This window comes from Mauremys reevesii, linkage group 1 (genome assembly GCF_016161935.1).
Source record: "Mauremys reevesii isolate NIE-2019 linkage group 1, ASM1616193v1, whole genome shotgun sequence".
Lineage (NCBI taxonomy): Eukaryota > Metazoa > Chordata > Testudines > Geoemydidae > Mauremys > Mauremys reevesii.
In genome coordinates this window covers 312,785,985-312,811,370 of record NC_052623.1, presented here as the reverse complement: position 1 = coordinate 312,811,370, position 25,386 = coordinate 312,785,985, and the positions used below count along the sequence as shown (strand labels likewise).

Genomic DNA, 25,386 nt, shown 5'->3' with positions numbered 1-25,386 from the left:
GTGGGTGACAGGGGAGGGAGGAGGAGGAGAACACTGGAAGGGGGAGGTGTCCTTGAGACTCCCAACTAGAGGATTTCCTAAGGTGAAGGATCAAGAGATGGGGAGGTATGTTCTTCAGCATGTTCTTGAACTTATTATGCTGACATATTGGAAGGAATTCTCCTCCACGACAGCCCCTGTACACTACTAGAGTCCTTTCACCAGGAACATTCCTCAGCACAGGTACTGTATAAGGGACCTGGATTGGCCCCCTCAAGCTCCATTGCACCAGATATGCCTGGGGCCAGAGCAGGCATAGGAGGTGGATCCTCATAGCAAAGAGCACTATGGGGACTCCAGGGCAGCTTTGGGTTTTGGAACAATGCACAGCAAGTCCAGGTAGGGATGTCATAATGCAGAGCAGCTCCCTCGGCTGTGTTATGTCAAGGGCTGCACCAGCTCGGCATCAGAATGGTAAAAAGGTGGCTGTCCCTGCTGCCCTTGGGCTGCAGCTATTTGTGTGGTATATGCTGGAGTTGCAGCACTGAAACTCACCCAACATATTTACTTTGTGTGCAAAAAGCACAAGTATGTGGGGGAAAGAAGAAAAATAGATAGACTCTTTGCGCTGGTGTCCACACAGTTTTTGTACTGACTTATACAGCTGTTTCTAAACTGATACAATTAAAGGAGTGCAAAAAAAATGCATGTAGATAAACTCTTGTTTCATGATACGTTTCAAATGCTTTAAAATGTTATTTTTCACTGAAAACAAACAGGAAAAATAAATTATCTGCCATGTCTCTGGACATTTAACTGCAGACACAACTTTGATTTGATCAATCTGATATTCAGCACATCTGAAAGCAGGTTTTCTTACTTCTGATTTACTCTACTCTACCAGAGAAAAATATAATGATCTAGAAAGAATTCTTATTTGACTGCACTATTACAGTGCTCATCCATCCTGGCAATCCTTTCATACATGAGATTCATTGCATGGAAATGATAAACAAAAACTGTTTTACTAATAAGTTAACATTAGTTTTTTGTCTGCCCTCTGTAAGATTGTAGAAAGTGGGATGACTGATCAGGCCCTGTGAAGACTGAACTTCCTGTAAAAGTGACGCACTCAGTTTCCTGAGAGGAAGTAAAGCACAAGATGCTAGAAATCAATGCCAAACAATTTGGGAGCAGCACTGATATATGAATCAAATAACTGGCAGCAAGGATACAGTACCGGTTAAGATGTCACATCAGTGACGAGCAGAGGCAGCAAGGCACAAAAACTGGGGAGAAACAAAAATACAAATTCACCGGACAAGATGAGTAATAGAACATTCACCGAGGAGGTAGGGCAGACTGCCATAATGGGATGAAATTACCAATACAACTTTTTTTTTCCAGCGAGTTAAAATTCTGATCCTCCTCGCAGTTCATGGAACAAGATATAAATCTCTATGAAATCATTATGCTCACACATTTTCAATACAGCTGAGGCCAGTGGCACTCACAAGTCCTTATCTTGTGGAATTAACTGAGTGGCAGCAGAATACTGTTTTTTATCTTTAACATACTAACAGACTACGGTAGTCTTATTGTAACATTATAAAAAGCATTCAGCAATAAAAATGAGAGTTTATTGTCATTATAAATTGAAGATTTTTCCTTTAATTTGTAAAACTAATTTGGCCCTGCTGCAGCTTATTTAGTGGACCTCATGTTTAAAAATATTCCTAGCTAATGTTTGAAATCTGCTAATGTTCAGCTTTTGAATGATTCTCACTCAATGGTTTCTTGTAACATGGATCTTTTTCTGAAAAATGCCTCGGCTGGATTGTGTTTAGAAAACAGATTCTGTAAGACTTGTATGAACTCTTTCCCATTTTCAAAAAACATCTGGTTTTCTTCTCTTCAACAGTGATTATTCTCTTAACACAAAGTGCAGACACATTAGTGAAACTTTTATTATAGTAGCATTATTTGTGATACTATGGTAAGCATGTCAGAAGTTCCATTACAAAACCCTTGCTTACAGGATTTTATAACTCAGCTGTAAGATTTCACAGCCAAGGAACACTGTTTTAAGTTGAAGTGCTAAACTTTCTAGTCAAACTCCTTTTTCTGTACCTGTCCAGTTCAGGAGCTAAAAAGACAGTTAAAAACACTGCCTCTGACGTTCCCATCAGGACCAAGCTCCAGTGCAGACCCCTCTACCCACAGCAGAGAAAGCAGCTGCATCCCAAGCAGATAGCCTTCCTCCCCACAGAGGTTATAAAAGCCCCCACAATCCCCACAAAAACACTCTGATCATCACCAATAATAGTTGCTCAATCAGGCTCCTATTTAACAATCCAAATCTGTTGCCCTCCTTCCCATTGTCTCCAAAGGACTAAGCAGCTGCACCAGACATCTCAGCCCTCCTCCTTGCACTTCTTGGCCCCAATTATAAAAGCCCACAGCCCTGTACTGCAACTACTGCCAGAGGGACAGAGCTCCAGCTTCTTGCCACTTTCTCATCTGCAGCACTCAAGGTTCATATACTCTGCCATTTCGTTTACACTGCTGCCTTGTCAAGCCAGTTTTAATTAATTCCACCATCCTTTATTTTGCATTAAGCTATTTCATAGTAGCCAGTCCTCTAATTCTACCGTACTGCTCCATGTCATCTCCCTTTGCCACTGGAATCCTGCCATTTTACCAACCTTTGTTTTCTACCATGTCTTTGCTAACAAGCATCTTTTACCTTCACTTTCCCTACAACAGCCTCCTGCAGGTCTCTCTTGAATTTTCACTTCCATTTGCTTTTCCATATCCATGCACCTGTCCCTGCTCTTCTTTCTTTCACCATTGTTCACTGTCTTCTCTTCTGTCTATCCCATGATCTCCATCTTCAATTTCACCCTTTAATGCCTTCTCCCACCACTCCATGCAAGCTAGACTGAGAGTTAGTGGGATGTATGAGCTCCTATTTCTCTTTTATTTGCTCCTCTGTTCATTCTACCTCCCCCCATCCCAAAATCTATTCCATTTCAGGCCCAGAAGCACACCCTATCTTAAATTTCTAATCCTTCAACCTCTTCTCCTTCCAACTCACTATTATTGTTGCTTCCCCACCAATCTCTCTCTTCTTTAGCTCCATTCACTAAACCTTCAAACATGCTCTCCAGTATCTCCTCTCCTAAACCCTCCCTCCTCTCCTTTCTAGATAGATTCTTATAACCAGGACTCCATGTGTTCTGTGGCCATGGATTTTGCCAGAGAATTATGCTGCATAATTTCAGCTTTTGTTTTTTTAACAAAAGGATTGAGTTTCTAGTCCTTACATTTGCAGAGAAAACCTCAAAAATATTAATCAAATGTAAACAGACGTAGTGTCACCACCTAAATCTGCAGAGAGCCTGAATCTATAGCTATCAAAGGTATGACTTGCCCCCATTCACCTCACTCAGAGCCTCCTGGACTTCACAATTCTGCAGCTACATAATTTGGCATTTTTCCAAGATGACAGAATTAATTTTGCTGAAGCCAGACACTTGACATTTTGTTTTCTGCCTCTTTCTTATGCCATGACCTACCTAAACTGCCTCTTGCTCAGCAGATTTCCCCACAGAAGAAGTTAAAAGGATTAGAATACATACTCCCTGCACTGAACCACAGAAGTAGGCAGAAGAGGTTCAGGGAGCAACAACTGGCGTCCAGCTACCAGCCCAGGGAGAGGGAGACACAAATGGCGGCTGGCAACTTACGAGAACAGTGCAGCAGTTGAGGCCTGAGAGCTGGGGAATTAAGCAGCTGAAGTCTGCTACTGTTTCCCTCCTACCCTGGCACATGTGAGGACAAGGAAGTTCTAAACTGGGCTGCCTGGACAACATAATGGGAGCCAACCCCTGGGGAGTGGAGCCAACTGCCTGGAGACCATAATTAATCACCCATTCTTGAAAATCATCATCATAAACAGAATTTACATCAATGAATATTTTAAATTATAAGCTACCGCTGGGCATTTTTTCATGGGGATTGAGGGGATAGGAATGAGGGCTGTTCTATAGCAAGAGAATAACGTAATGCTGCTGCAGAATTTCAGAGCTATTGCCACAATATTTGGTCCCACTATGCTGTGGAGTGCACAGGGTCCTGATTATAAACAGAATGAATTATCTTAGTACTAGAAGATCTCCTTAGAAATAATTACCAAAATCTTTTGCTTCCAAGTTCCTCCAGGATTGCATTCTGCTCCTGCTGTCTTAAATTTTCCAACACCAACTGGCCTCCACCCAGTAGTTAGTCAGTGTTATACTGTCTAATTTCAACTGTGACTTTTCTGTGGACCAAGAACTGTTGCCATTTGCTATACCCTGCAGTATTACAAACCCCAAGCATAAAAAAAAGGAGGCAGTCCCATCCCCCACAAAATTATGAGACTGGCTTAAAAAACACTGGATTTAAAAAAATAGGTTATTTTTCCTTATTGTCTGGGTTTTGAGCCTTTAGGGTTCATGTTTTCAAGTTTTCTCAGCAACCATGTAGGACTAGAAACTTTTTTTTTTTTAAATGAAAACTGAAATTCTCACATAATTGATCACCTGACTCTAGGTAGGGTTGCCAGGCATCCGGTTTTCGACCGGAACGCCCAGTCGAAAAGGGATCCTGATAGCTCCAGTCAGTACAGCTGACCAGACCGCTAAAAGTCCAGTTAGCCACAACTGGTCAGGCAGTCTCCATGCCCGGCTTCACAGGGCTCCCGGGAAATAGCTGGCATGTCCCTCTGGTTCCTAGGTGGAAGTGCGGACGGGGGGGCTCCGCGCACTGCCCCTGCCTACAGGCGCCACCCCAAGCGCCAGCTCCAGGAAGCGTGGCCAATACAAGCTGCAGGGGCGGCACCCGCAGGTCGGGGTGGCACTTGGAGCCGCCCCCTGGCTGCCCCTCCACCTAGGAGCCAGAGGGACATGTTGCCACTTCCTAGGAGCTGCCTGCAGTCAGTGCTGCCCAGAGCCCGCACCCCAAACCCTTCCTGTACTCCAACCTCCGCCCCATCTCTGAGCCCCTCCCACACTCCAAACTCCTTGGCCCTACCTCTCAGCCAGAAGCCCCCTCTTGCACTCCAAGGCCCTCATCTCCAGCCCCACCCCAGAGTCCACCCCCCACACACAACTGAACCCCCTGTCCCAGTCCCAGAGCCCCCTCCCATACTCTGAACCCCTCAGCCCACACCCCCAGCTGGAGTCCTCACTCCCTCCTGTACCCCAACCCCCTGCCTCAGTCTGGTGAAAATGCGCAAGTGAGGGAGGATGGGGACAGCGAGTGATGGAGGGAGGGAGGGGGGATGGAGTGAGCGGGGGGCGGGGCATCAACAATAGAGAAGGGGATGAGGAACAGAGGCAGAGGAAGGCACAAAAACTTTCCAGTGATCAAGGGAGAGAGACCATTGGGAGATAGTAGGGAGGAAGCAAAAAGAAGTGTCCAGAAAAACTGAAGAAGAAAAAAAAGCTAGCGAATGAGGGGAAAGACGACAAACTGGATGCAGTAATTGTAACAGTGCTGGAACCATGACTTATAAAGGAAACAGAAACTACGAAGAAACATTGGAAAGATGACTGTGTGTACAATGTGTGTGTCATGTATATGTGATTTTTAATTATCTATATCCATATGCATGTGCGCACCCACAAGGCTAAGTTGAGAGTAAAATAAAAGGGGAGCAAGAAGAATGCAGTCATTAATCTAGAAAAGGATTAAACACAAGCAGCTAGTTAAAGTATTTTTATAAAATAATTTATTGTGCATTTACGAATCATCAGCTATTTGGTAGCGTAGCTTCTATACCATTTCTGCATATGACAAATGTATCTGATTAATTTTAAATGGCAGAATATTACCAAAAATAAATAAATGAATAAATAAATAAGCTTAAAAACCATTTTAAAGCAATGTGATTGGTATAAAGTATTATTTCAGTTTCAAAATGCTGGAGGACCCAAATAAAGTGAGCTGTGGGAAGTAGAGGAAGGCTGGATTGGGCATATAGCAAACGGAAGGATTGTAATTATAGAGAGAACTCTCTCTCTCCCCTCTACCCCCTCTTGCAACTATGGTAACCATTATTGTGCAACTACCTTGTTTATGCTCCATATCCTATCCCCTATGTCTTCCAAAATTTGCATAAATGCTTTTTAAAGAAAATTATCTGTATAATCAAAACATTCAAATGCTGTTTCTATATTACCAAGAATTTAGTTTCTGACTCCTGGTCTGCATTTTATGAGGCAGAGCAGACTACTGTATTGGACCTTTGCCCATGTTATCAGAAGGGCTGCCCAAGCAACGGCTCCACCTTTTCAACATGTCTGATCTGTTCTATGACCATCTATCAGGGAATCAGGGACCAGAGCACCAATAATAAGGGCTGTAGATAAACAAACTGCAATGCTGGGCAACTCAAGTCTGCGGAAGCTGCACTAGCAGCATTCCTGCCTGGCAGAGAAGAACCAGAAGATGAGTAGGGAAGGAGGAAATTGTAGGCAGATTAAGAGGGACTGAAAGGCAAGACAAAGCAAAGTAGAGATGGGAGAATTTATTATTTCTATTTTAATTCTTCAAACAACTTTAAATAAATAAAGGATGTTAAAAATTATTTTATTTTATCTTTTTCACATCTCCTTAGTTTCCAATAGTTGTAATCTTTCTAAGGTGAAAATTCACATCCGTTTCACACTTTCAAGCCTTGCTCCAGTACGACACACCTTACTAAATCTGGCTATAAGTAAGATTACCGCTATATATGTAAGAGGACCTGATAACTTTTTCAGATTATGGGTGCATGTTGCTTGAGGCACTGTGAAGGAGTTAGTGTAAAGATCTATTGCAAAGCCTTTTCCCAGACAAAAATCTTTCTTAAGACAGACTCAGGGATATAAAGATGCACAGTGATAACTTCCACTGAAGAATTTACCAATTGTATTAAGAACTTTTGAGGGAGGGGCAAATGGTATTTTATAAGAACATTGTAATTACACACCAAAAAGCCAGGAAATGCTAAATAGTGAAACTATATAAAACTGGAAATATGGAAGTCTACTTTAGAATCACTCATAAAGCCTTAAATCTGCACCCGTCATCACCATCCAGTATACCTAATACGTAACGAAACTTCTACGAGAAACTCAGTCTTACCATTCAGACCCTCAATCCATGGCAGACTGGCCCCAAATCCTCTATCATCACTAACGATGTTCTTTGGAAATTCAAGCAAAATGAACATTGTCCATTAATTCAGACTACTAATATACATTATATATTTACAATATTTTCATGCATCACATTCTGGGTTTAAAATGTATTTAATGACAAATCATGCTTGACCTAAGGCTATTTTATATAGTTCAACTAGTAAAACATGGATTTTATTGATTAGAACTTACAGGTGACAGAATGCAGTAAAAATTTTGGTAGGATCTGTAATTTTTTCCACCCACATTATTTTCTCTTGTTCCCAATAAAGTGGGGGAAGAGGGATTTTTAGTGGGTTATGTCAAGGATTTTTCAGAGACATATATAAAACTATATTATGCAACTTATCCCAGCAAAATCCAGGCAGAGAAAATATACATTGTATGCTACAAATTGGGTAAAGATCATTAGGTTCCAGAATTTTTTTTAGCTATATCTTCAATATTTAAAGTCCATTATGATGTTAACCAAGACTGAGAAGTGATTTTACAGTCACTTATCAAAACTGTTATCTAGACAATTCCTATCTCCTACCAAACTTGGTCAGAAACATATGAATGAAAATTTCAGAGGTCAGCCAATTTGAGTCATTTTTGTGAACAAGTGATAATTTATTTTAAATATTGGAAGTATTTTGTCAGCCTCAAATAATTTAGAAATCACTCAGATTTTACTCTAACTTCTCAAAAAATTAACACACTCACCTACTCAAGAGACACCCCCACATACACATACCCCCTTCCACAGGGACCAAGCATGGACATTTTTAAGATCAAATGGAGAATATTTTAAGGGATAACAAGAAAGTTTAGTTTAGACTAAGGGTCTCAAACTCAATTGACCTTAGGGCCAGTGCCAGTCCTCAAATCCTCCCAGCGGACCAATAATGTCACTGAAGATGGTGTTCAGAAAATAAAATGTTTATATTTTTTTTTTCAAATTTCTTAAAGATAATAAAACTGCCATACAACTTTATACAATTCTTCACTTGCCAGACATCTGGAAATGCTTCAGTTCTGTCAGTTTGTTGATGTTTGGCCTCAGTGACTGAGCAGTTGAAACCTTCAGGATTGCAGCAAGGTGTGCATCAGATAGTTGTGTTCGGTATTTTGACTTGTTTATATTCATTGTGAAAAAAAGTGATGCTGCCTCTATCGCTGACCCTGCCCAGCAACTAATGATGCTTCCTCCATGGCTGACTCTGCCCGACGACTAGTGATGGTATCTCTGTCCCTCTCCCCCAGCCAATGGTGCTGCAGGAGTGGCGCCTGCAGCAAACATTGCCGGCAGCATCTCTCCTCCGCGGGCCACAGTGGAGAGGTTCTCGGGCCGCAGATGGCCCATGGGCTGGGACTTTGAGACCCCTGGTTTAGACGGTTTTGCAACCTGACCTATAGTGCCTATTATCAAGCAAACAATGAAATATTGCCACATACAGTCCTTCCAGAGAGTAATTTAGCAGCTTATGTGGAATGCTACATATAACATATTTGCAAGTTGAGTAACATGTACCAGTTGAGGGGGAACAGCTCAAATTTTTCTGTTGTAGCAATGTACATTCTGAGTTAAAAGTAGTCCCAGTGTTGGTTAACAGGCAGGCTAGAGTTAAAGCCCTATTCAAATATTATAGCTTTTTAATTTTTTTTTAAATCCCATTATAGTCTTAACACCTTTTAAGGCTATATTTTCCTGAACGTGAAAATAACTTCTCATTTTTTTAGTAATTATATTGATACTAATTTTAAAGAGATACATTATCAGGTTAAGAATTATTCTTTAAAACTAAATTCTCTACTAATATTTTTCTGAAGCAAATTCACTTATTAAACCTGAAAAAGCCTTTAATATCTAATTCACTTTTCACAATTTATGTTGAATACTTTTTGCAATTCAGTTGCCTTAGAAAATAAAAATGGAATAGTCAGTTTCCCTTTTGTGTATAGGCTGTTTCCAATCAATGTTACATTTGACTTCTCATGTATTAGCACACTGCTGCAATGTCTGGGTTGCAAACACTGGAGAGGAATGGTAATTTGTTTTTGTTGTTTTTTAATTCATTAGATTTTATTATTTTATGCAAGCATTTTTATGGGACTTGGCCTTTAAAAAAGTTTATTTTTACAATAGGCTAAAGTTTGAACTAAATTTGATCTGAGAGTGTATCTCTAATGACAGTCAGATTTTATTTTAAATGTATTACTTGCACTGCAGATGACTACAGACATCATCACACTTTTACAAGCAAATAGATTAGTTGTCTATGGTCTAAGACAAATAGATATTTCAAGTCCTGTTGATATCTGAAAATACAACAACAGCCTGCTCTCACTTACGTACATATATCCACATAAATAGTGATCAACATTGGGCTACACCTCATATTTTGCTAATCTAAGCGGGCTGTTTCTAAAGTTAGTTTTATATAATGTCAAACACACATAAAACAACCTGCATCTTAATTGGAAATCACAAAACACACACCACACCAGTACAGCCTTAATGAACATGAGAATTAATAACTGAGTAGTCAAAGACACAAAGGGGACCTGGGCACCCATAGACTTTCCTAGAAGACCAGAGGACATCCAATCTTCATAGATTGCAAGCTCTTCAGGGTAGGCATCTTGTCTTCCTGTATGCGTAGGCAGTACGTCAAATATTGCAGACACCACCAGAATACAAAATAAATAATGTTCAGAGACCTTCTTTCCTCTGGACAGTTAGAATACAGATTCACATAATCACTCATTGACTTGCAGTGTGAGCTTGCAATTAAAGCTGTATATAGCCCTACTCAATCTGCCTTGATACCACTAATAGAATCATAGAATATCAGGGTTGGAAGGGACCTCAAGAGGTCATCTAGTCCAACCCCTGCTCAAAGCAGGACCAATCCCCAACTAAATCATCCTAGCCAGGGCTTTGTCAAGCCTGACCTTAAAAACCTCTAAGGAAGGAGATTCCACCACCTTCCTAGGTAACCCATTCCAGTGCTTCGCCACCCTCCTAGTGAAAAAGTTTTTCCTAATATCCAACCTAAACCTCCCCCACTGCAACTTGAGGCCATTACTGCTTGTTCTGTCATCTGCTACCACTGAACAGTCTAGATCCATCCTCTTTGGAACCCCCTTTCAGGTAGTGGAAAGCAGTTTTCATATCCTCTCTCATGCTTCTCTTCTGCAGACTAAATAAGCCCAGTTCCCTCAGCCTCTCCTCATAAGTCATGTGCTCCAGCCCCCTAATCATTTTTGTTGCCCACCGCTGGACTCTTTCCAATTTTTCCACATCCTTTTTGCAGTGGGGGGCCCAAAACTGGACACAGTACTCCAGATGAGGCCTCACCAATGTCGAATAGAGGGGAATAATCACGTCCCTCAATCTGCTGGCAATGCCCCTGCTTATACAGTCCAAAATGCCATTAGCCTTCTTGGCAACAAGGGGACACTGTTGACTCATATCCAGCTTCTCATCCATTGTAACCCCTAGGTCCTTTTCTGCAGAACTGCTGCCCAGCCATTCGGTCCCTAGTCTCTAGCAGTGCATGGGATTCTTCCGTCCTAAGTGCAGAACGCTGCACTTGTCCTTGTTCAACCTCATCAGATTTCTTTTGGCCCAATCCTCCAATTTGCCTAGGTCCCTCTGTATCCTACCCCTACTCTCCAGCGTATCTCCCATTCCTCCCAGTTTAGTGTCGTCTGCAAACTCGCTGAGGGGGCAGTCCACACCATCCTCTAGATCATTAATGAAGATATTGAACAAAACCAGCCCCAGGACTGACCCTTGGGGCACTCCGCTTGAAACCGGCTGCCAACCAGACATGGAGCCATTGATCACTACCTGACAATCTAGCCAGCTTTCTATCCACCTTATAGTCCATTTATCCAGCTCATACTTCTTTAACTTGCCGGCAAGAATACTGTGGGAGACCATATCAAAAGCTTTGCTAAAGTCAAGGAACAACACGTCCACTGCTTTCCCCTCATCCACAGAGCCACTTATCTCCTCATAGAAGGTAATTGGGTTAGTCAGGCATGACTTGCCCTTGGTGAATCCATGCTGACTGTTCCTGATCACTTTCCTCTCCTCTAAGTGCTTCAGAATTGATTCCTTGAGGACCTGCTCCATGATTTTTCCAGGGACTGAGATGAGGCTGACTGGCCTGTAGTTCCCTGGATCCTCATTCTTCCCTTTTATAAAGATGGGCACTACATTAGCCTTTTTCCAGTCATCCGGGACCTCCCCCGATCACCATAAGTTTTCAAAGATAATGACCAATGGCTCTGCAATCACATCCACCAACTCCTTTAGCATCCTCGGATGCAGCGCATCCGGCCCCAGGGACTTGTGCTCGTCCAGCTTTTCTAAATAGTCCTGAACCACTTCTTTCTCCACGGAGAGATGGTCACCTCCTCTCCATGCTATGCTGCCCAGTGCAGCAGTCTGGGAGCTGACCTTGTTCGTGAAGACAGAGGCAAAAAAAGCATTGCCACTAGGTTGCCTCCCTCATTCAGTAAGGGGCCCACACTTTACTTGACTTTCTTCTTGTTGCTAACATACTTGAAGAAACCCTTCTTGTTACTCTTAACATCTCTTGCTAGCTGCAACTCCAAGTGTAATTTGGCCTTCCTGATTTCACTCCTGCATGCCTGAGCAATATTTTTATACTCCTCCCTGGTCATTTGTCCAAGCTTCCACTTCTTGTAAGCTTCTTTTTTGTGTTTAAGATCAGCAAGGATTTCACTGTTAAGCCAAGCTGGTTGCCTGCCATATTTACTATTCTTTCCACACATCAGGACTAACAAGTGCTGATGGTGAATTTCTTGTCACCAAACCCACTGCCATCCACCAAATGGTGGCATGAATGCTTTAATTAATTACTTAATGATTTATTTACAGTCTCTGATGGGTCACTGGATAATGTTCACAAACTATCTACATATAATGCATTTGCCAATCCATCCCCATGAGCTGAGGTGCTGAAGCTGTCCAAGCAATTGAAAAACAGCAAATCTGTTCCTAATGTCATTCCAGCTGAAGTTTTCAAACATGGAAGAAATCTTCACATTGACAAGCTTCTCACATATCTGGCCTCAAGAAATCATACCATGACAACTGAAAAATGCCAACATTGTCATATCTATAAGCGCAAAGGCTTAAAGAGCAACTGTGATAGCTACCATGGCATCTCCTTGCTCTCCACAGCGAGTAAGATTCTTGCATGAATCCTCTTTAACTAGCTCCTGGACCAAATTATCGATAAAATTCTATCTGAGTCACAGTGTAGCTTTCATGTTCAGTAGTACTGTTGACATGATTTGCATAATCCGACAATTACAGGAAAAATGTTGCAAACAGTATCAACCTTTGCACATTGTGTTTCTTGATCTAACCAAAGCTTTCAATATGGTCAAATACACAGCCCTCTGGCAACTGCTCTCTAAATCTGGATGTCCAGATAAAATTTTATGATCATTTGGCAATGCCACAAACAACATTTAGAAGAGTTAATGTTGATAGTGATCTAACAAACCCATTTCCAATCACAAATGGGGCGAAGCAAGGATGTATCCTTGCTCCTAGCTTTTTTGGTTTATTCTTCTCTGTAATACTAGAGGAACCCTCCAAGACTCTTCAAATGGAGTCTTTATCCGCTTTCACACTGGCAAGCTCTTTAATCTCTATCGTCTACATGTGAATACCAAGGTGAGCGAAGCATTGATCCAGAAACTACTCTACCCCAATAACTGTGACTTCGTAGCACATTCTGAAGCAGCACTACAAGACCTTACAAGCTGCTTTGCTGTGGCAGCTCAGAACTCTGGCCTTACCATCACTCAAATAAAAACTATGTACTAGCCAGCTCCTCAACGACCTTGTCAAGATCCACATACAAGTCTGGAACGTACCATGCTCCAAGTTGTCAGACAGTTTAGTAATCTCAGCAGCATGTTAATCATTGATATGACAATCAATCACAAAGTGGATATGCAAATAAAGAAAGCCAGTGCCGCAATATGGTTTTCTTTGTCACTGAATCAAAAAGCAACATGGAATCTCTGTAAAAAAGACAAAAATCTAAGCATATAATGCTGTTGTCCTAATGACATTGCTCTACGGGGTGAAACATGGATCTGTTATTAATGGCACATTAAAAACCTTGACAGTTTCCATTTGCAACACTTATGATGACTGCTGGGCATCAAATGGTAGGACCAGCTGTCCAACAGGGAAGTCTTGGCAAAAGATAGTTCGGTTGGTATTGAGGCTCATTTGATCTGCACCCAAATGAGATGAACTGGTCATGTAATTTGTATGCCTGAGAATCATCTAGCAAAACACATTTTACATTCTGAATTATGCTCCAGCAACCGTAACTATGAAGAGCAGATGAAACACTTCAAAGATACTCAATCAAAATCTGCACAAGATGAATATTTCTGATTTGATCGTTGATAAACTGGCATCTGACCACATCAGATGGCACCACACTGTAAGTGTGAGTGTCCACAACGTTGAGGAGAACCACGTGGTGCAGCTAGAAGCACAGGGCCAGGCATGGAAACAACGTGCAACTCAATTAACACTGGCAACCAAATGGCTCTGTGGTCAGTCCAGCAAATCTTGTTCTTCCCAAATTGGTTTACTGAGCCATGCAAAGCCCCATTAGTACAAACTGGGATTGTTGATGTCACCCTTGAAATTGGGGTGACCAGTATTAGTAGGCAGTGCCTCACACACTGAAGGGACTACCAGAATGCAAAATAAATTAATAATGTTCAGAGATCCTTCTGTCCTCTGGACAGTTAGAATTCAGCTTCACATAATCACTCATTAACTTGCAGTGGGAATTGGGTACCTAAGTCCCCTTACACAATTGCTAGTTTGTCACTCAGGACAGGTCACAAACACAGAAGTGTTTATAAAAGACTAGGGGTAAACTACTATTCTGGCTCTCTCATTTTAAGAATTAAGACCATAAGAATGGGCATACTAGGTCAGACCAATGGTCCATTTAGCCCAGAATGCTGACTAGCAGATGATGTGATATGCTTCATGGGAATGAACAGAATAGGGCAATTATCGAGTGATCCATCTCACGTCATCCAGTCCTACCTTCTGGCAGTCAGAGGTTTAGGGACACACAGAGCATGGGGTTGGCTAATAGCCTTTGTGGGGGGGGATCTACTCTCCAGGAACTAATCTAAGTCTTTTTTGAACCTAGTTATACTTTTGACCTTTGCAAAATCCCTTGGCAATGAGTTCCACAGGTTGACTGTGTGTTGTATGAAGTAGTACTTCCTTATACATGTTTTAAGCCTGCTGCCTACTAATTTCATTGGGTGACCCCGTTTCTCATGTTATATGAAGGGGTAAATAACACTTTCCTATCCACTTTCTCCATGCTATCGTGATTGTATAGACCTCTATCATATCACCCTATAGTTGACTCTTTTCTGAGCTAAACAGTCCCAATCATTTTACTCTCTCCTCACATGGAAGCTGTTCCATACCACTAATAACATTTGTTGCCTTTCATTGTACCTTTTCCAATTCAAATATATCTTTTTTGAGATGGGGCAACCAGAACTGCACGCAGTATTCAAGGTATTGGCATATCTCGGATTTACATAGTGACATATAATAAGACAGAAAATATCAATCTCTTTCCTAATGGTTCCTAGCACTGTTTACTCAATGTTCAGCAAGAGTCTAAAAAGCTGATATTTTCAGAGAACTGTTCACAATGACTCCAAGGTCTCGTTCTTGAATAGCAACAGCTAGTTTAGATCCCATCATTTTGTATGTATAATTGAGATTATGTTTTCCAGTGTGCATTACTTTGCATTTATCAACACTTACTTTCATCTGCTATTTTGTTGCCCAGTCACCCAGTTTTCTGAGATCCTTTTGTTACTCTTCAGAATCAGCTTTAGATTTCATAAGTAATTTTGTATCGGCTGCAATCTCTGCCACCTCACTATTTACCCCCTTTTCCAGATCATTTATGAATATGCTGAACAGCACTGGTCCCAATACAGGTCCTGAGGAAACCCCACAATTTATCTCTCCCCATTCTAAAAAAAATGACTATTTATTCCTAACCTTTGTTTTCTATGTTTTAACCAGTTACTAATCCATGATCCCTCTTATCCCATGACTGCTTCCTGTGTTTAAGAGACTTTGTCAGACGGTTTCTGAAAGTCCAAGTACACTATAAAACGGGATCATCATTGTCCATGTGCTTGTTGAGTCAACCCAAATAATTCTAATAGATTGGTGAGGCATTATTTTCTTTTAAAAAGTCTGTGTTGACTCTTGTCCAACATATCATGTTCATCTACATGTCTAATAATTCTGTTCTTTACTATAGTTTCAACCAATTTGCCTGGTAGTGAAGTTGGCTTGCCAGCCTGTAATTGCTAGAATCGCCTTTGGAGGCTTTTTTAAAAAAAATGGCATTACATTTAGCTATCTTCCAGTCCTCTGTATAGAGGCTGATTTAAGTGATAGAGAGAATTCACTCTGATATGTAAACTATATGTGCATGCGCACACACACATATTATATGAAAGATGCATTAACACTCTTCAGCCATGCAACCTACACCAAGTTGTGCTATAAAACACACCAAAAATACATAGAAATTAAAATGAGAAATGCTAACCATTTCTGCAATGGTTCACGTTCATTGGTTTGGGGGGGGGGGGTGGATTGGCAAAAATGTATTCTAAAAGTACAAGCCATGTATGATCATGTTTTTGTACTGTATGTAATTTGTTGTTGCAATGCTAAATATGGCTAATTGAAACCAGTATTACTGAAAATAGCAGACTGAAGCCACACTTACTCAGGGACTCCATAATATTTCACATTGAATTTGGTCACACTTTTATTCTTCTTTCACTTTAAAAGCACAAAACAAATATACATGATATTTTCTAATTAAGAGACGTAATTACAATTATAGTGAACTATTTTTAAAACCAATTCAGCATATAACAGTTTTGGATTAAGTTTATCTGACATGGTACCAACAACAATAGACACTATTCTGAAATGTAGCTAGAATTTACTTTATAGTCAAAACATGACATCTTTAAATTTATCTGGAAATCACAAACTATATACAGAATTTATGATTGTCATCTTAGCAACCAAGTAAAGTGCTGTTGAGGCGGGAATGCAGTTATACAGAAACAAGAGACCTCAAATAATCTTGGCCATTAATATACGTAACATACATGCATCAACACTGTGATCACCCAGCACAGCATCTAAGGTTCCTGTTGGAATCATGACTGCTGCTACATACACAAGTAGTGGCCATAGCAAAAAAACAACAACAAAAAAAAACACCTTCTTCCACATTCAGTCACCCGGGAGGTTACATACTATGAAAAACTAGCTATGGTGGTTAAACCACTGCAACTCATTCTATCTGGGGTTGTGGATTAAAAACCAAGACATTTTCAATTTATACAGAATGCAGCAGCTCTCCCCCCGCCCCATTTTTTTAAGCAAAAAAGGCTACAAGTGCACATCACTGGAACTTTGCGGATCCTACTGGCTTCCAATATCGGGTTCAGTTCAAAGTCCTGGTTCTAACCTTCAAGGACCTTGACTGATGAGGGCCTGGTTATCTCAGATACTGTCTTACCAAGTAAGGGGCAGAACATGTTCAGCTGAGGGACCTTGAAATATCTGACAGCAAAAAAATAACAATGATCTCAAAATGGACCCTTTCCAGGGACAATCTAAATCCTACCTTTTTGCAAAAGCCTTCCTCACAATAGGAAAGAACAACTCATCCACATTTCTCATTAGAAGAAGCGGGGTGGGGGAGAGAATCTAAACAATCAGAGCTCAATCATCAGGGAGTAGTGGTGAATAGTATCCCTTATGGAGAAATATAATGTGACTCGATTGGTTGTGCTACCTCAGAACTGTGATGAGCATATTAGGAATAGTCAAGATTGTTATTCTGTCTGTGTACTGCTAGTAATGGCTTACAGATTTCTCACTTGCATTTACCAGTTTACATCAACTGCACATGTATTCAAATCTTCTAAATTCTCCTCCTCTAGGCTTGATGCACCTGTATCAGGACTAAACTCAAGTGCCTCAGAAAGGACCAATTAAGAGCCCACTCTAGAATACAAGCAGCACATAATGCAGTGACCTGCCCCAAGCTGACTAAGCCCTTAAACTTCTCATTCAAGATCAGAATTCCCACAACAACTGGCATACAATCTAAGACCAAGCTTATCAGAATAACTGTATATAGTACTAGATGTATAACCAATATAATACAAGATGTATAACTTGTCCTGTGTTGTCTTTTTAAAATAAGTTAAATAATCAAAATTAATGTTTTGGTACTTACTGGCTGAAAACTGTCACAATAGGTCACATTATTCATCCTTATGTAGTGCTGAAAGGATTAGCTTATGCTCAACATTTTGAAATATGGTGATTTCAAAAGTATGCACTTTGTGAGCAATCTTAATATTTGGTAGGTCATCAGTCTTTTGGGTGCCAAACTCTTTTCTCCACTTCACTGTAATAGTTCACTTGAATAAACAATATAATAGATTTAGTTTCAGATAAGGAATTAAACAACCGGCTAGGAAGAACAAGTTAAAATACACATGGCATTAGGCCAGTCAGTATATACTGGAGGAGATCTGAGAGTTGAGAGAGAGGAAGCACATTAGAGGGAAAAGCAGAAGTTAGTAAAGGAGGCATATGGTAGACGGGTGAGAAGTTAGGGTGATCTGGTTGAAGGAGAAATTGCTTAGGAGTCCCAAAAAGTGGCTACACATAAAGGTGCTCCTAGACACAACTACTATATCTATTGTCTGGACACACTTCCTCTGAAAATGTGTTAAACGTCTCGAAGGGGATCAAACATTCAAGATCATATCCTAGATGCCTTTGTTTGAATGTCAGGGCATTGAAATAAACAAAACTGGGCTGTTTATTTAGACACACTTCTGGTCACACGTCTGCTCGTGCACTGCATCAATCCCATTTGGAACATTATGCAATTACGTCTTTAAGGATGAGGATGGATGACTTAGGATCAGTATGATATTTTCATTCATTTCTATTAATCGAATTTTTAAAGCATTTTAGACTTACGAAGTAACTAGCCATCATAGAGGCGTTGCCAACTCTGAAGTTTGAAAACAGCCATTTGAGTTACTTCAAGCACTAAGACAGTTTTTTAAACAGAAAAAGATTTTTCATTCTCATAACTTTAAAATGGTTTAATACACTATAAGATTTCTATGAAAAATTCATCTTCAGACGGAAATCAAGCAGAAGGGATCATTCTAAAATCAGATACTATAACAAGTTATAAAAATAACCTACCAAAAAACAAAAATACGGTGTTGCAAATACCAAAATAGACCTTTTCCTATAGCAGTTTTCATTAATTAACTGTAGAAAATAAAATCTGTGTAAATTTGAGTAATAGAGAAGATCATAAATCTCCTACAGTAATATAATCACAGCACCTTCCTTACCTCCTTTTCTTTAATTAAGATAGTGGGCACCACAATGTAAATGGTAGTTTATCCCCCCAGAGATGGATGAAGTATCCCTTTCCCAAGAGAAGAACCCTTATGCAGGATGCTGTTTAGTAGAGGAGAAAGAGGCAATTGAAGCAGAGAAATGATGGATAGCAATGACCTTTCTATCTGTAAAACATGGGCATATTTTAGGCTATTTAATTTTCAGAATTGGATTATTATTAATCAATTATTCATGACAATTTGAATCTATGGGAGATGATTTTTGTTTTCTTAAATATCACAAAGCTAAGGTCCTTCTTGAGAATGAGAACGGATATTAAATCCTCACAAGTAAATAACGATCAAGTCACTGAAACTCTCCCCCCATCACACACACATTCTTTTTCCTACATAAAACGTACATTAATGATGACTTTTCACTTTCTGTAAGACTTGTGTCTAAAATCGACCTACTTAATCCTTTTGAATGTTGTTTTGACTATTAAAAAAAAGACGTTTTCTGTGCCAGTATAGTTTGAGTATTAAACTGCAGAAGCCACTGTAGTTTGGGATCGGTGAAAGAATGAACACTCCATCTCCAACTGGGGGAGAGAAGCACTGCTACAAGCAGTGGTGTTGCATCATAGCCTTTTCCACAGACACTAGTTAAAGCAAATGTGGTTAAACTTAAGAACCTTCTTTAATTTCAGCTTAACAGGGGAAAAAACATACAGAGCCTTTGAAAGGTGTGGGTGCACAGCAACAGGCAAGGACAGGATAGGTTTAATGGGCTCAGCATATATAGCTATGGGGTATGTGAAGGGGCGTATGAGTGCTTGTGAAGGTTTCTTTTCCTGGCCCAGCCTATTTTCTGCATACTTGGATAGCGGAATTTCTGTTCCCAGAGCTCTCATGTTCCATCAGGCACCCCTCCCCCACGTATCAAAGAACGGTTGCAGCAGAAGTAGAGTCTCCATAAAGGATGCCTGACTGTACTAGGATGAGGGGGGAAAGAGCTATTTGCTGGTACTTAAATTCATAACTAAGGAAGAAGGCAAACCTGATAAGAGGCTGGTTTTAGAACAGCTTCATTAGAGGAATCCTGAAATAAGAAGGCCGAGGGTGATCCTCTGTGGAAGGGGAAAGGTTTATAATAGTTTCTGGGATTTTTCAAAGCTATAAAAATCCTGGCTGATCAAAAAATTTAGTTGCTGCTGGTGCAGAGAGAACTCTCTTACAACAGGAGCCATACAGAGCTACCAAATTGAAGGCTGGAGTAGGCTGATTACAGGAGATTACCATCTGAAGGATGAAGTCCAGAGAAGGGCCTCAAAACCAAGCACTTGGTGTGAGAGGGTTGCAATGTGGTAATACAGAGTCCTTGGCCTGCCTCAGAACAAGACAACGGTTCTTCCAGGTTCTGAGGCTAGGTTCAAACATTCTGCTACCTGCCTAGCTAATTATACTAGAAGAACTATAGCTATGTTTTGACCTACTGGGCAATGTGTTGCAGATGCAAATACTAACTACTGGGTGACTGACTACTTGATAAGCACCATACACTTGTGAGAACACACATGTGTGTGCAAAAAAATGCACTCACAACAGAAATGGTGGGCTGATACTTTCTTCCAGACTACTCATGATTGGATGCTTTCCTTCCCACTACTGTTTGTATGTTTGTCTTCATAGAGACATTGAGCTTCTTCTGCAAGCTCTTTGGACCGGACCCTTTGGCCTCCTGCACACATGGGCAGTACCTAGCACACTGTTGGCAGTATGGAATGCAAAAAACAAACAAACAAGGTTGGGCTCCTTCCTTCCTCCAGGCAATTAAAGAATTCACACTAATCTCTCACTGCCTCTAATGATTACCAGTTAGATTAATTTGTATTATTCTCTTCCAATGAGAATGAAACTGAAGAAACTAAAGAAAAAATGTATGTCACAGCATGCATTTCATTACCTTTCAGTGTTAGATAGCTAACTTCACGCATAAGTGTTAATAGATTATGTGGCCAGAAGTGACCACTGTGATCATCTAGTTTGACCTCCTGTACTACACAGGCCATAAAACTTAATTGAATTAATTCCTGTTGGAACTACAGCATATCCTTAAGGAACCCATCCTAGCTTGATTTAAAAATTTCCAGTGATTGAGAATCCACCACAACCTTTGGTAAATTGTTCCTATGGTTAATTACTCTCACTGATAAAAAAAAATATGCCTTTCTTCTAATGTGAATTTGTCTAGTTTCAATTTTCATCCATTGGATCTTGTTATACCTTCATCTGCTAGCTTGAAGAGCCCTCCATTATCAAATTTCTATTTCCCATGTAGGTTTCTATAATATAAGAAACAGGGGCCACCAAATTAAATTAATGGGCAGCAGGTTTAAAACAAATAAAAGGAAGTTCTTCTTCACACAGCACACAGTCAACCTGTGGAACTCCTTGCCTGAGGAGGTTGTGAAGGCTAGGACTATAACAGGGTTTAAAAGAGAATTAAATAAATTCATGGAGGTTAAGTCCATTAATGGCTATTAGCCAGGATGGGTAAGGAATGGTGTCCCTAGCCTCTGTTTGTCAGAGGGTGGAGATGGATGGCAGGAGAGAGATCACTTGATCATTACCCGTTAGGTTCACTCCCTCTGGGGCACTTGACATTGGTCACTGTCAGTAGACAGGATACTGTGCTGGATGGACCTTTGGTCTGACCCACTATGGCCATTCTTATGTTCAGTTTATTAATTCTGCCAGGTAACATGAATTTACAAATGCAAATGAGCAATGATAAAAATAGTGAACTCGTTACACAGAGTCCCTAAAATTCGAATCTATTGTACTATATATGGATCAGTAAAACTGACGGATGAATTTAGTTACATACACAGCAGGATAACAAACATCTGTAAAAAAGAAAAACTTGGAAAATTAACAGATGGAAACATTTATAATATGAAAACTAAAAGGTTCTTATTACAAAAGGAGACATGTATCAACTGTGTGGGTGGACAAAACAATCCACATGGAAAAAGAGAAACTGAATCATTAGTACAGTGGTAAATAGATGGCAAGACTCTTGAACAAAAATTACAATGTGTCCTTTGTTTAAAATTAACTTAAAACACAAAAAGCTAATTATTTGACTAGGCAGTGTAATGTAAATTTTCTTATTTAAAATATAACCATATGCCAAAAACTGTTCACTTCTAGCCCCAGACTTATTTTTATATACAATATTTCTTGAATTTACTTGAATACTACAGTATACTTGGCTGAATCATTGTCATGCTTAGCTGAAGTACTTATTATTCAGATGATAAACAATGTTTTAGACACACAAGGTTCTCTTTATTGTACTTGGTCTGTTATTCAAGCTTCAATTATCAAGAAGACCAATGTGTAAAACTTTTACAAATAGCACTTGCGGTACGTAATTGAGTCAAATACTGTTCATGCGATGTAAAAGCTACGTCTCTCCTCATGCCCACAACTGATGAACAGTGAGAAAATCTGCTTCAGTATTATGATTTTTACTACTTTTTCCTTGGAGGATCACTTTGCTCTGCATTAAGAAAATTAAGGGAAAAAAACAATGGTGAAATAAAAAATGAGTATTCATTATCTCACAACAGTTATTCACACATGCTTCATCGTAAGGCAGCACTTTACTGCTATATGAAACACAAATAGAAAGGATGGGAGTTTTAGAGGTATTCAGCATTGACCTAACTCTGCTGTCACTGAAGTCAATGGTAAAACTGATATTGACTTCAATGGGAGCAATTCAGCCAATGCCAAACCCTTTTGAAAATCCTAATAAATATTTTGGTGGATGTTTATCCTATTCCAGTCTTATCAATGATGAGATGATCCCTCCCATTACTCAGGCTTTCAATCATGGTGTCATTTTAGACTCTCCTTACTTCCACGCACTTGCTAATTCCTGCTGCTTCTTACTATACCATATCTAGAAAAAAAAATCACCCTTCTGTCTCCAATCCAACTGCCAAGAACAGAATTCATGCACTAGTTTTTATATCTTGACTACTGCAACCTTCTGCTATACCATTCTCTCTCCACTGCAGTTCAGTCCATCTAAAATATTGCTACCAAGTGATTTTACTTTCCCAGAACTCTATGCCTTCCTCCCCAACCTCTTTTCTAATTCCACATAAAATTCAAACTTCTTCTCTTAACCTACAAGGATCCTCATACCCCTCCTTCTGTGAACAATTCTACTCTCATCTCCTCCACTACACCCATCTCTCTCTTTGCTCACTCTCAACTCTGCATTTTCTTGCCTGTAGCCATTACATTTAGAACATCGCTCTCTTCCTTTCCAAAACCTTTTAACATCCACTTTTTCCAAAGAGCTTTTTTCCAGTTATGGCTACCAGCTACTCTGCTTTTCTAAGGCCTAAAACTTAGGTCTACACCTAAATCTTAGATCGACCTCGCTACATCACTCAAGGGTGTGAAAAATTCACACCCTGAAAGACGGAATTATGACGACCTCAGCCCCAATATGGACACCACTAGGAAGGGGGAGGAATTTCCTACAGCAATGGAAAAATCTCTCCCATTGCTGTAGCAAATGTCTGCACTACACGGGTGCAGCTGAAGATTTGTCTCTGTAGAGCTTGTAGTGCAGACACACCTTAATACTCGGTACAGTATTTTGAACTGCCCTAGCTTATGCTCTTAGACTGATAGTCCTTTGGGATAAGGAACCTGTTAATTGTGGCACAGCTCTCCCACCATACTGCTTTACATACATTTATGTCACCATATATGACAGTGATTCTCAAACTATTGTACCCCTTTCACAGAGCAAGCCTCTGAGTGTGACCTGCTCCCCTTTTAAATTAAAAACACTTGTTTATATATTTAACACCATTATAAATGCTGGAGACAAAGCGTGGTTCGGGGTGGAGGCTGACAGCTCACGACCTCCCATGTAATAACCTCGCGACCCCCTGAGGGGACCCCCAGTTTGAGAACCCCTGATATATAACAACTATTACCCCAAACTATGAAAAATGTACAGATTTACCTTTAGGTAAATTTAAGCTTTCCTAAGAAACATCTAACTAGTAATACAATACATCCAAGATACGGCAAAATATTTATGGAATTATCTAAAAAAGGGAGAAGTTGATATTTCAAAAAGACTTTTATTCAGCTGCTCAGAGAGGGGAGGAGATGGAACCCCACAAGGGAAAAGAAATGCTTAATTGTGAGAGTTCTGAGGACTAGAATACCACAAATTTATCCTACTGAAACTTTGCTGAAGAAGGACAATACATGCAGACTGTGACGCAACTCTGACCTTTAAGTGGATGGTCAGTCCACATTGCTCAGGTTGAAAGTAGACGCAAAACGCTGCTTCAGGCTTATTCAATTTATGAATATACCTTGTAATTAAAGACATTTCCCCATGCTACCACTCCCTTGACTTTCAAAAGCTCAACTATTCAAAGAATGTTAAAGTAAACATAGTATTAGCACTAACAATTATTAGCAAAACATTTTATCTTTAAATGTGCAATTTTCAGGATACATTGGGCAGTGCATAAACATTGGAAATAGCTTTTACAAGGTGCACCCCAGTCTATAATTTATTTTAAATAAAGAACGTAAGGCTATCTAGTGTTAATCCCTTACCAATCATGCTTTAAGATATGTTTTACAACATTCTTTTAGTTCTGGGTCTGCCAAGGCTACATTTTGTTATGCAAGACCTTTCTGCAAGCGTGCTACTTTAGGACTTGAAATTCCTTATAAACTTGTAGAATGCTGTTGCTCAGCGTATCTGAATGGAAGCTCTAGCTTTACAGAAAGCTGCGCTAAGCCTAGTTTACTCTGCCACTTCAACATGTAACTTGATAAACCTACGGTGATAGTACCTAGTAAAGTTGCACACTGCATCTAGTTTGTCTGCTACATAAACTCATCTTGTCATGAACTTTTAGGCAAAGTACATCATATCACATAATATTATGTCTTAAAGAGGTAAACTGTACAGGAGTTCCTTATTATACTGTTATGCAGAGACACTCAAATCACCAAAACATCTTGTTTATGTCTTGGTTTCAACCTCTTGCTGATAATGCTGACAGGAATCATTTCAGGGAAGAAATTCTGTTGACATACATTATGGTTGCAACATAATTGATTTGACACACATTTAACTGAGTCAACAGTCAGTACTGCATTACACTAGTAAAGCAAGCCTAAACGACAGCAATTTGTTCTGGAAATACTTACTTCTGATGAGGTCACCATCAGTGCGATTTCCCCAGACGGACTGGTCTTGTATCTCTGGTTGTATGCTTTGGTTATTGGAAGGTGGTGTTATGTCTCTCTCTCCTGCAGCTGTATTCACTTTGTCACATTTTTCTAAATCAAAGAAAAACATATTTTAATTTCAAATCACTGATAACAGTAGTAAGTATTATTTCCCCCTTTTAAATAATGCACAATAATGTTAGTTTTTAACCAGTTTTCCCATCATTTTTGCTCATCTAATCAGATTAGTTCTTTAACGAAAGTCTTTCAGTGGGCTTGCATTTTACATGTTCACATGCAAACATACCTTAAGAGGACAGTTTAACGGCAAACTGTGTTTCGAGTTTAACAAAATTTATTTACC

At 39.9% G+C, this 25,386-nt stretch overlaps 1 protein-coding gene and 1 long non-coding RNA gene across 3 annotated transcripts in view; both read right to left on the bottom strand.

The window, feature by feature from the left end:
- LOC120387417 overlaps positions 1-21,147 on the bottom strand; it is a 29,172-nt gene extending 8,025 nt beyond the window's left edge. The window contains exons 1-2 of the long non-coding RNA XR_005590158.1: positions 18,741-21,147; positions 17,594-17,780 (exon numbers count right to left, since the gene is read on the bottom strand). This is a non-coding gene — a long non-coding RNA (uncharacterized LOC120387417). The remainder of the gene's footprint in view (positions 1-17,593; positions 17,781-18,740) is intronic.
- Positions 1-25,386, bottom strand: part of MDFIC (MyoD family inhibitor domain containing) — a 72,638-nt gene that overhangs the window by 36,249 nt on the left and 11,003 nt on the right. For both annotated transcript variants that reach the window (XM_039508122.1, XM_039508126.1), the window contains exon 3: positions 25,002-25,133. In XM_039508122.1, the coding sequence (XP_039364056.1) occupies positions 25,002-25,133 (132 nt within the window). The remainder of the gene's footprint in view (positions 1-25,001; positions 25,134-25,386) is intronic.